The sequence below is a fragment of the Gorilla gorilla genome, chromosome 2 (assembly GCF_029281585.2).
Source record: "Gorilla gorilla gorilla isolate KB3781 chromosome 2, NHGRI_mGorGor1-v2.1_pri, whole genome shotgun sequence".
Taxonomy (NCBI): domain Eukaryota; kingdom Metazoa; phylum Chordata; class Mammalia; order Primates; family Hominidae; genus Gorilla; species Gorilla gorilla.
In genome coordinates, this window is record NC_086017.1 from 130,381,300 (window position 1) to 130,393,898 (window position 12,599).

The 12,599-nt window shown below is 41.2% G+C and overlaps 1 protein-coding gene and 1 pseudogene across 4 annotated transcripts in view; both read right to left on the minus strand.

Annotated features, from left to right (window-relative positions):
- Positions 1–26: 26 nt before the first annotated feature.
- CD80 (CD80 molecule) overlaps positions 27–12,599 on the minus strand; it is a 56,808-nt gene continuing 44,235 nt past the window's right edge. For all 4 annotated transcript variants that reach the window (XM_063704090.1, XM_063704089.1, XM_055383725.2 and 1 more), the window contains 3 exons: positions 5,719–5,814; positions 3,608–3,713; positions 27–1,616 (listed from right to left, as the gene is read on the minus strand). In XM_063704090.1, coding sequence (XP_063560160.1) covers positions 3,646–3,713; positions 5,719–5,814 — 164 coding nt within the window. In that variant the 3' untranslated portion in view covers positions 27–1,616; positions 3,608–3,645. The remainder of the gene's footprint in view (positions 1,617–3,607; positions 3,714–5,718; positions 5,815–12,599) is intronic.
- On the minus strand, positions 6,772–7,436 carry LOC101149938 (cysteine and glycine-rich protein 2-like; annotated as a pseudogene).

Consider the following 12,599-nt stretch of genomic DNA (forward strand, 5'->3'; position numbering starts at 1 on the left):
AGAGGAGAGGAAAGAACCAGGTAGGCAGATGGTCTGTGAAACCCTTGGGTCCTGGAAGCAGTGTGAGTGTAAATGTGTAGTGTTTGGTTTCATCTAAATAAACAAAGATGATTTCTTTGACACTTGAAATAAAATACGAATTCAACAAAAAGTAGATCAGCATTATTAAAGAAACGGTTCAACTTTGTTTCTTCCCTTAGTATTGCTGACAAAGTATCTGCTGTAGAATACAGGAATTACTTAGAATAGAAACATAGTCATCACAACTGTTACTAAATGGAAAAGAAAAGAATTATTGAGTTAAGTATTCCTGTCAATACGGGAAACACTGCTAGTACCTTATGTTGGTGTTAGACCTCTCTGCCCTACACTGAGAATATAGTTTTACACAGGAGCAAGGTTTGTGAAGCAGCATAGTGAGGTAGCTAAAGCCATGGGCTGGCTCTAAAGGCTTTAAATCCCAGCCATGTGGCTTAGCTGCCATGAGATGTGCATTTGAGAAATGTCTTCTTTTGCTGTTCAACTCCAGATTTTCAGATGATAATGTGATTATCCTAGCTTAAGTTGCGTCCACTTCTGGTCTAGTGAATTGTGGAAGGCAGTTTTAGAGAAAGGAGTCATGAGTAACATGAACAGCAGTTGGCTATGTCTTTCCAGTTCTCTGCTGATGTCAGAAAGACCCAGAAATACCAAGGAGGAAAAGCCATCTTAGGGATCTAAGGAGGCCCTATGGAAAGTTACTACCTTAGACATTTGAAGATAGCTTACTGCTTAGTACATACACTGTAAACAACGATCTCATTTTAAATGAGAACTTTCTCATAAATATTTTAAAAATGAGGTCAAACTAGCATAAAGCCATTTAAAGAGATTATCAGTCCAATATGAACCAGTTAAGTCTTTGGACTATCCCTTTCCTCCTTGACTACTGCTTTGACGTACCTAAATCATTCGTCTTACATGTCAGAGGAAATTAGTTTTGGATAGTTCTCCTTTCTGCTGTACCTCATGGGGAAGTGAGAGAGCAGCAGTAGAGAACACAATGAAAAAAATGGAATACTGGGTAAACACCAATAATATTTCCATTACTCTCCTAAAGATGTTCATGCCATACTTCCTATGCATTACATTGGGCTTTTGTAAACAGCAGCATAAAATCTTGTACTCTGACATTAGGAAATCAGATAGTCTCTGAAGTTGACCTGTTATTGGACAAATTCTACTTCCAGCAGCACTTTGCCTGACATATGTATGTATATACCAGTTAACAGGCCACAGTCAAACTGATAAAGGGAAAGAGCACCAGAGTTAGGAAATCTGGGTTCTGGCGCTGGCCTTTATAATTCGGGTCACCTCCCTGGGCCTCAGTGCCTTTGTCATTAATAACACTGGTATTCTCTAAAGTCCCTTCCAGAACTCAAGAATTCTGCATTTCAAAACCCCTTGATCAAGGTCACCAGAGCTACTTCTGTGCCCACCATATTCCTCTAGACACTTCCTGCAAAGCAACTGAAGTGAAGAAGCACCTAAGAGCAGATACGTAAAGGGCAAGGTGGGGTAATCTTGTCCATCTGAGGAAGTTCCCAGAAGAGGTCAATTGCAAATGGAGGTGGGACCTGAGAAAACAAAGAAATGATTACATCAAAACCTATATTGGCAAAGGAGGAAAACATCTTAAATTTATTTACATATTAAATTATACATATATAATTTTTAAAATTATATATGTATATATAATTTAATTATATATGTATATATATATTTTAAATATAAGATCTTAATTTTAATCTCTTAATTTACATTTTAATCTCAAGATCAAGGGTATTCCCAGCTCATACACAGTAACCTTTATAGCTGAAGAATATGAAGGGAAAGCTGAATTATGAGAGAACTTAAAACTACTCTGGCAATTTTTGTCACATGAAATATCGATCAGGCAAATGTTTAGTTATTACCAGCTATTACCAAATGACCAAATGCTTGATCAAGGCACTCTTCTATGTGTGGGGCTCTCAGGCATGGTTGCTTTTCTCAATAAACCTACATACAGTCCAGTAAAGGATAGAAGGAAGATGTGGTACATGAAAATCAACCTATGCTGGTGGTATGAGATGTGGAACTATAGAGGTGGAGCTATAGAGGTGGAACTGCTTGAGCTGGACAAGATGACCACAGAAGGCCTTGTGTAGAAGATTGGGTACACGGCTTCATTTTGAAGTATCAGCAGACTGAGCAGAAGACTTTTTAGATAGAAAGTCAAGAAAATTGTAGATAATGACAGAACTGAGCCAGAGCAACATCCTGGAAAAGACATTCTGAGGAGTGAGCAAGCATTCAGTGGAAATGAAAAAACAGGATAGGAAGTTGAGACACTGCCTTGGGGGAAAATATGTGTAGGCTGCCAGGTTGTAGGGAAAGGAGCCTGAACTTGATGTCCAGTTTGAATCTTGGTTTTATTCCTCATCTGTATGACCGTACCTCAAGCAAATCTCTTAACCTCTGGGAGCCTCTGGTTTCTCTCCCATAAAATGGAAATAGATCTTGCTCATAGAGATTTTTATAAGACTAAGATGAAATAGTGTTTTTGCAAAACAACCTGTTGTATAAGCGTCAGGTATTATTTTTCATTTTTCTTTATATTTCCCCCTCCTGCCCAGGACAATTCTTGCTTTCCTTTATTTTTAAAGATAATTTTGTAGACTAATTCCTATACTGGTGTTACTCTAACCTTCACAAGTCAAAGCTGAACTGTTTAGGGAGGCTTATAACTACCTTGGACCTGATATCAGTCTTTTGGATTCTAATGTCCCATGTAAGTTTCTCTTGCATGAAAATACCTGGGGATTTGTGACTCACTAAAGCTAGTGCTGTGTTAGGCTCTCTTAACAGGATGGACATTCCAGACCCCAGATAATAATTATCTCATTGTATGTAGAGTCATTAAGACCAAATCTAAAGTCTTGGGTTCCGTTTACCCCATTCATGTGAGGCACTGGAAACCATGCCATGTGAGGAACAATTGACAGAACTCAAGGGTATTTAGACTGAAGAGATCAGCTGGAATGTGGAAAGTTAAAAAGCTTTGAAGCTTTTTCTGTAGGCAGTGGGGTCTCTTCTGAGTTTTTGAGTGGGAAAACGACATGACAGAGTAATTCTTTGTGAAATTTGGCTCCATGATTGGTCAGTAGGATGAGTCTGTTAGTAAGAGGCAGAGAAACCAATGAAAATGTTACCGTGTTAATACAAAGTGACCCCAACCCATGTCCATCAATACTGAGAGACAGAGGGAAAAATGAATGATCAGAATAAGAAGTTACCACAGGAATATTCAAGATGAACTCAAATTAGTGTTTAATAGATAATGAATTGGCTGACAAGACAATTCAAGATGGCAGAATGGAAACATGGCAAAAGAAGAGGTTACATTAAGCAAATTGCATATGGGGAGAAAGGAGAGGGATGCCAGCCATCTTGTAACTGTTCAGCTTAATCTGAAAGAGGTTTTTAAGAAGGTGAGGTAGTAGGTAAAACAGCTTAAATTTGTTAAGAGAAGAATGCCTCATGATCCCCACGATCCATGTATCCCAGAAGAGATAACGGAGGCTACCTTCAGATCTTTTCAGCCCCTTGCTTCTGCAGATACTGTTATACAGGGCGTACACTTTCCCTTCTCAATCTCTCATTCCTCCTCTCTCTGCATCTTGGGGCAAAGCCTTGGAGACAAGAACAAACAATAAAATTGATAAGTAAGTTTCCCTTGAATTGTGCCCATATATTAATATTTACTTTAGCAAGGCTTCAGACTGGCTTAGAACTGGAGCAATTGTTCTTACACCAGGGGTGATTTACAACGCTCCCTCTTCACCTCTTTGCCAAGGGGACATTTGGCAATGCTTGGGGATATTTTTGATTGTCACGACGGGCAAGGGGTGCTACTGGCATGTAGTGAGTAGAGGCTAAGGAAGCTGCTAAACATCCTACAGTGCACAGAACAGCACTCCAAAACAAAGAATTATCTTGCCCAAAATGCCAATAATGTTGAGGATGAGAACCCCTGAATTAAAGGGGTAACACTGGATAGTTGGTATTAGAAACATCCTTGAGCCCACCAGACCTCTTTATCCTACCCTTGGGATAAGTTGTTAACAGCACATACTCTCTAAAGAATTCACTGAGCTTTGGGTTTTTTTGGTGCTAAAGCCTGGGAAAATCAGCAGATGTTGATCTTCTGATTTTATTTGATCAGTGTACATGATTTCTACTCAAAGAAGGGTTGGTACCCCTTCATAGTGATTATGGCCTTATTTCGGACCATAGAACTAGCAGTTCCTCTTCATTTAATCATAGAGATTGAGGGCAGCATATGTCTAACACCCAAAGTGTAAATTCATAGGGTAAAATATCTTAGAAATCTCTTCTTTCATCAGCCACTCCTGATCTTTCATCCAAAAATGTATTCTAAAGAACTGAGAAAATGGACATTTTCCAGACACCTATGTGTGTGGCACTCTACTAGGCACTGGAATTCCAAAGACAAGAAGTCCCAGCACTTTGGGAAGCCAAGGCAGGCGGATCACGAGGTCAGGAGATCAAGACCATCCTGGCCAACATGGTGAAACCCCATCTCTACTAAAAATACAAAAAAAAATTAGCCAGGCGTGGCAGCACGCACCTGTAGTCCCAGCTACTCAGGAGGCTGAGGCCGGATAATTGCTTGAACCTGGGAGGCGGAGGCTGCAGTGAGCTGAGATCGGGCCATACACTCCAGCCTGGGTGGCAGAGTGAGACTCCATCTCAAAAAAAAAAAAAAAAGAACTAAGAATTGGTTTGTGTTTTGAGATGGAGACTCACTCTGTCACCCAGGCTGGAGTGCAATGGCATGATCTTGGCTCACTGCAGTCTCCGCCTCCTGGGTTCCTGGGTTCAAGCAATTCTCCTGCTTCAGCCTCCTGAGTAGCTAGGACTACAGGTGCACGCCACCATGCCTGGCTAATTTTTGTATTTTTAGTAGAGACGGGGTTTCACCATGTTGGCCAGGCCGGTCTCGAACACCTGACCTTAAGTGATCCACCTGCCTTGGCCTCCCAAAGTGCTGGGATTACAGGCATGAGCCACCCGACCCAGCCCAAGAACTGAGAATTGGTGAGATCACCTGTAGCCATGTAGTTTCTCAACTGTATTAGTGCATCTTGCCCTCCTCCAAGAAAATGATTCTTGGCACCAAAATTTGTCAATTTGCCTTTTCTCTAACTCCAAATCAAAATTAGAATATCAGCAGGATGGTGGCCATGGAAGTTGGAATTCACGAAGGAGTGTGTAACAACTCACCTGCCAAATCGACTAGCCCTTAAAAAAAAATTAGAATATCATTTAGCATCAGAAACGTTTTCAAATTAGTTAGCAAACCCCAGTCTCCAAAAATATATAAAGTCAGGGAAAAAATAAACAGACTAAACTAGAATGTGTCTTGAGGGCAGTGACTTCTTGTCTTTGTAATTCCAGTGCCCAGTAGAGTGCCACACACGTAGGAGGTGTCCGGAAAATGTCCAGTGAATGAACAGAACTTGTTGAGACAAGTAAAGGAGATGCTCATGTTTCCATAGACTTGCTGTAAACATGAGAAGCGAATAGGCTAAAACCTCAGAGAGATGCCGAACCATGGTAATAAAGTTTGATCTTCCAGAATTGAGATCAGGATGATGGTATGATAGTACTTACAGTAGGTCAGGCAGCATATCACAAAAATTCCATTTACTGAGATTAAGGTAATGGCCCAGGGTGGAAGCAGGTTATCAGGAAAATGCTCTTGCTTGGCTATGGAGGGAAAAGAATAATGTCAGCTGTAATGTATTTCCTACTGCCTGATACTCATTCTGTGCCTTTTCTATTGATGCAACTGTGGAGTATTCTTTGCCTGGTCAGCTCTCCAGTATGCAGCTGCTAGCATTTTTCTTGCATAATTCTTCAATCAGGCACATACTTGTGGGCAACTAATATTCAGATGTCACATATTAAAAGTGAAAAAGATACTTTGAATGTCTGCATTTACTGAGTTAAGTTGACATAAGGAAGATTCTAAGGAAATCTTTTACAAGCCATCTTGTAGTATCTCACTTTTATAGCTGATTATAACTATGTGTTACTACTAACTGGTTGATGTTGTGTTCTAGGTATACTTTATTTTTCCTTCTCTAGCTCTTTTGTGCCTTCTCCCTTTCTCCTACCATATTCTCTCTCAACACATACACATCACACACACCCTTACCTCACAGTAGCTGCCCTAAAGCTACAGGAGCCACTTTGCATTCACTTTCGGATACAGGTTTTTCACCCTCTAGCTACTGGAAACACAGAACAAGTCTGGCAAAGAACTAAGTGTGGATATGGCTTGGTATTAGGTGGGACCATCCTAGAAGAGAGCACTGAAGGTTATCAGCTGTAGTTTCAGTCCCACAGAGAGCACAAGAAGTGCACAAGGAAATGAGGGTGGGGAGGAGAAAGGTGTTGGTGGATATGGTGCTGCGGGTCCATCCCTCCAGATCAGGAGCAGCAGCTGCAGTATTTATTCTTCAGCTGCTTTGAGGAATCATTAGCAACATCTGGAAAAACGGCAGGGACACAAATTATAGCAGCTCATTTTCTGCTTTCTCTGAAATGGCTTACAAATAAATGAATATTTACTAACTTATTGTTTTTACTTTTTTTCTTCATGCTGAAGTTTTATTTAAAACATAAAAGAAATGTTCCCCAAAAATGCTAGTGAATAAAGCAAAAGGATACGACACAGTGCTCTCTCACTATGAGTTAGCCAGCCTATCCAAGTACAGGGTAATATACAGTACTCAATGCTGGTAGAATTTCACAGTAGTTTAGTGTTAAAGATTATCTGTGCCTAGATTACGAAGAGATTCTCAATGTGTGATGCTTAGTTCTGGGTTTACACCTTACTGGGCATGAACAAGAGCCCCTGCTCCTTGGCCATAGCCAAATCCCTTGGGCCCAAAGTTCTTTGCATAGCATCCTTTACAATAGATTTCACCTTCTTTTTCAGTCAGAGTTGTTGATTCAAGACTCTTCCCACACTTTGCACATCAGAAACAGTTTTTGTGCCAGGGCTTTCCAGCTCCAATTATCTTCTCGGCAGCATATACAGAATCCCCACATCTGGAATACTTCTCAGCACCTCCATATTTCTGAGCAAATTTAGAAGCATTTGGATTTGTTGTAGGCCTGTGAGGCTGAACACTCTCTGGCTTGATGCCCAGCCTCTCGCCATGTTAAGCGTGCCAGCACCCTGGCCATAACCATAGCCTTTTGTCCCATATTTCTTTCCATAGTAGGATTTGCAGTAGATCTCTTCATTGTGAATTGCCACTGTTGTGCTATCTAAATTTTTCCTGCAAACCATTGAGTCGGAGGCAGGAGCATGCACCACAGGCGGAGCTAGCAAGGCTGGGCTGGAGAGAGGGTCCAGGGAGTCCAAGATCCCTGTTTTTACTTTTCTGATTACCAAACCCAGTGGTAAGTTTTATTTATTTATTTATTTATTTATTTATTTATTTATTTATTTATTTATTTATTTATTTAAGACGAACTTTCACTGTGTTTCCCAGGCCAGGCTGGAGTGCAGTGATGTGATCTCAGCTCACTGCAATCTCTGCCTCCCGAGTTCAAGGAATTCTCCTGCCTCAGCCTCCCGAGTAGCTGGGATTACAGGGGCGTGCCACCACACCCAGCTAATTTTTGTATTTTCAGTAGAGATGGGGTTTCCCCATGTTGGCCAGACTGGTCTCGAACTCCTGACCTCAGGTGATTCTCCTGTCTTGGCCTCCCACAGTTACAGGAATTACAGGCATGAGCCACTGCGCCTGGCCTAGTTTTATTCTTTTGCTTATTGGACTTCTCATCAGCATTTAGCCAGTTGGAATCTTCTCCTTCTTGAACTTCTGTGACACCACATCCTTCTGTTTCTGTTTGTTGCACTCAGTTTTCTCTGAAGGCTTTTCTTCCTCTTCTTGTCCTCTAATTATTGTTGTTCCCATGGTTCTGTTTGTGGTCCCATTTTGCCCTTACTGGCCCCAGTCTTCCTGGGTAATATCCTCCACACCTGAGATTTGAAATGCCATCTGAGGCTGGGCACAGTGGCTCACACCTGTAATTCCGGCACTTTGGGAGGCCAAGGTGGGCAGATCACCTGAGGTCAGGAGTTCGAGACCAGCCTGGCCAACATAGTGAAACCCTGTCTCTACTAAAAGTACAAAAAATTATCGGTGGCGAGTACCAATCCCAGGTACTCAGGAGGCTGAAGCAAGAGAATTGCTTGAACCAGGGAGACAGAGGTTGCAGTGAGCCAAGATTGCACTCCAGCCTGGGTGACAGAGTAAGAATCTATCTATCTCAGAAAAAGACAAAGGGGGAAAAAAAAAAAAAGAAGTGCCATCTGATTTCTAAATTTGTATATTGGATGGATGCCAGCATCTCCACCTGATTAAAACTGAATTTACTACCTGCTTTCCAAATCATATCTACCACCTGTATTCTCCCATTTCAGTGAATAACAATACCATTTAGTTACCCAAATAAGAATGTGGTATTTTCTTTGTGCTCACTTCCCAGTAGGCTCCCATGTATTTTCTGTTCTATATTCAGAATATCTCTGGAACTTACTGCTTTTTCCCAAATCTCTTGCAGCAACTGCCTTAGCTGAGATTTTTCTCATCTCCCACCTAGTAGCCTGCAAACCGGTCTCTTTGCCTCAGGTTTCCTAGGCTCTAATAACTCCTGCACATTGCTGTCACAGTAATCATTCTGAAACACCTATTTAATCATAGTGTACCTACCACTTAAAGACAGGAGAGTTGGTTTTTCTTTTTTCTCTAAAACACCAGATTGAATGGAGACATCAAGTGATTACCAGAGTTGACCTCTACAGATTAGAATGACACAAAAAATAACAAGCCATTGCTGTTATCCTGGGAGTCTAGAAGTTTCACAGGCTTCAGCTCATTCCTGGCTTCCACTCCACACCCATCCACAAGCCTCATTCAACCTAGAGAGAGTATGTGTGTGAGGGAAAGAGGGAGGCCTCAGTAGCAGCAAGCCAGGTCTATTGTGACACCTGTTAGAAACCTGGTAACATCCCACAGGGGCAGACCCAGAATCCAAGGTACACAGCGGTGTGAGGGCATCTGCACATGTAGCTTATTAGATACCACGAGTATGACTCTCTCAGATGTATCTCCTTCCAGTTTATCAAGGGAAAACAAATTTGGTGGGACTACACTAAAAAGAATCATATGCGCAATCCGCTTAATTAATACATTTGGGCTTTTTTTTTTTTTTCCAAATCAGTTATTTACTGATATGGTTTGGCTGTGTCCCCACCCAAATCTCATCTTGAATTATAACTCCCACAGTTGCCACATGTCATGGGAGGAACCCAGTGGGAGGTGACTGAATTATGGGGGCGAGTCTTTCCTGCACTGTCCTTGTGATAGTTAATGAGTCTCATGAGATCTGATAGTTTAAAAACAGGAGTTTCCTTATAACAAGCTCTCTTTTTGGCTGCTGCCATCCACATAAGACATGACTTGCTCCTCCTTGCCTTCTGCCATGATTTGTGAGGCCTCCCCAGCCACGTGGAACTGTGAGTCTAATTAAACCTCTTTATTTTGTAAGTTGCCCAGTCTTGGGTATGTCTTTATCAGCAGCATGAAAACGGACTAATACATTTTCACCTCAAAGCTTTACTCACCCTGACCTGTAACATTTCTATGTACTATACACTTAATGTATATTTGTTAGTGCAGTCAGCCCTTGACCTCCTATAAATGCATTATTTGCTTTTGAATCTTATTCTAAAGAATCCCCACACAGTCCAATTAATGAGATTTGAGACATTTATACCCTAAAGCTCTCCAGCCACAAAGACAAAAACCTTGTTAGCAAACTATAGCACATGGGCCAAACCTGTCCTGCACCTGTTTTTAAAAATGAAATTTTGTGGCTGGGTGTGGTGGCTCACGCCTGTAATCACAGCGCTTTGAGAGGCTGAGGCAGATGGATCACCTGAGGTCAGGAGTTCGAGACCAGCCTGACCAACATGGTGAAACCCCATCTCTACTAAGAAAATACATAAATTAGCCAGTTGTGGTGGCAGGCACCTGTAATCCCAGCTACTTGGGAGGCTGAGGCAGGAGAATCGTTTGAACCTGGGAGGCAGAGGTTGCAGTGAGCCGAGACCACACCATTGCACTCCAGCCTGGGCAACAAGAGTGAAACTCTGTCTCAAAAAAGAAAAGAAAAAGAAAAAAAAAAAAGAAAAATTTTGTTGGAACATAGCCATGTCATTCATTTATGTCTTGTCTGTGGCTGCTTTTGTGCTACAACCAGCAGAATTGAGTTGTTGCAACAGAGACTGTGACTGCAAAGCTTAAAATATTTACTATCTGGCTCTATTCAGAAAAAAATTTGCCAACCCCTGTCTTAGAATGTCACATATATCCATATTCCAATATAAATAATGTCCAAGTCAAAATGCAATCCAAGCTAGTATTACTGATTTAATAATCAGTACTCTACTGTTTTCTGCCTTCAATCAGAATAATGTAAAATTGGTTAAATAATGCTATAACAAGAAAGTAAAAATAGAGACTTAATAAACTATATGATTGAAGCCTCATTTTAATAAAATTTTTACAACACATAAAAGATGACTGAGACTGGTAAGTTTGGAGTATCAATAGTCATGTCAAAGTTTGGTTTATATTTGAACTAATTTTCCCAGGAAATTTTATCTCATTGAGGAAAATAAAGAATCTGCTGTAGCCGGGCATGGTGGCTCATGCCTGTAATCTCCACACTTTGGGAGGCTGAGGCGGGCAGATCACCTAAGGTTGAGAGTTCGAGACCAGCCTGACCAACGTGGTGAAACTCCATCTCTACTAAAAATACAAAAATTATCTGTGTGTGGTGGCTGGCACCTGTAGTCCCAGCTACACAGGAGGCTGAGACAGGAGAATTGCTTCAACCTGGGAGGCGAGGTTGCAGTGAGCCAAGATCACGCCACTGCACTCCAGCCTGGGTGACAGAGCGAGACTCCGTCTCAAAAAAAAAAAAAAAAAAAATCTGCTGTAACACTGAAAGATCTAGAGTAAATCATACACTAGCATGAATTACTAGACCATCTAAAATAAATTATCCACTTCGCAACTACAAGTAAAGACATGAAGAATTAAGACATGCCATATAGTATATATTGTGCTATATACTTATGTGCAACTGTATTATCAAACTCAGTGTTTTGTTTCTTACTATACAGTCACAAAACCTATCCTTGGGAGTGGGGCTAGGGGTAGGGAGAGAGACCTGTGGTCCTCTGTATGATCAGCCGTACAATTTAAACAAGTATTAATATTTTGAGCATCTCAGTTCACCCTGTAAGCCATCTTAAGCCATTATAGGCCTAAGATGTATATATTCATATAAACCCATCGTTTTCATTGTATATTTTCAAATGATTTCACCTCTTGGGGAAAGAGAATTCTCTGAGTTTACTACCAGTAGGGTAAAATATTTGCTCCAAAATGACCTCTTTTCAGGCATTGTCTTCAAGGAGTTTGTCACTCACCTTTCCCAGACTTGGTTCAGAATGAACCAGTAGTTCTTAAAAAGCACATTCGCCCACAAAAAAAAATTGTTTGGCACCATGGAACCGTGTGGGTGGCATGCCCTAAAAGAAAGCACCAAATCCCTAAGGGCAGTTCCAAAGGGCAAATTTTAATGCTTTCAATAATACTATTGTTACAAAAACTTTTTAAGATGAATGCTTGATGGATAATGGTTTTTAGTATATATAAATTTTAGAATATTTATTACAAGAAAATAAGGCCGGGTGCAGTGGCTCACACCTGTAATCCCAGCACTTTGGGAGGCTGAGGCGGGTGGATCACGAGGTCAGGAGTTCGAGACCAGGCTGACCAACATGGTGAAACCCCATTTCCACTAAAGATAGAAAAAATTAGCCGAGGGTGGTGGCTGGCGCCTGTAATCCCAGCTATTCGGGAGACTGAGGCAGAAGAATTGCTTGAACCTGGAAGGTGGAGGTTGCAGTGAGCTGAGATTGTGCCACTGCACTCCAGCCTGGGCAACAGGGCAAGACACTGTCTCAAAAAATAAATAAATAAATAAAAAGAAAATTAGTAACATTATCACACCTTGCACAGTGACTTTATTTTTTAAATTTATTTTTAAAATTATTTTATTTATTTCTTTTAGAGACAGGGTCTCACTCTGTTGCCCAGGCTGGAGTCTAGTGGCATGATCATAGCTCACTGCAACTTTGAACACCTGGGCTCAAGTAAGCCACCCACCTTACCCTCCCAAGTACCTAGGACTACATATGTGTGCCACCAAGTCTGGCTAATTTTTTAAATGTTTTGTAGAGTCAGGGTTTCATGCTTCCCAGCTGGTCTTGAACTCCTGGGCTCAAGTGATCCTCCCACTTCAGCCTCCCAAAGTGCTGGGATTACAGGCATGAGCCACTGTGCCCAGTCTCACAGTGACTTTAATAAGTCATAATGGCACATGTCATTTGTGTA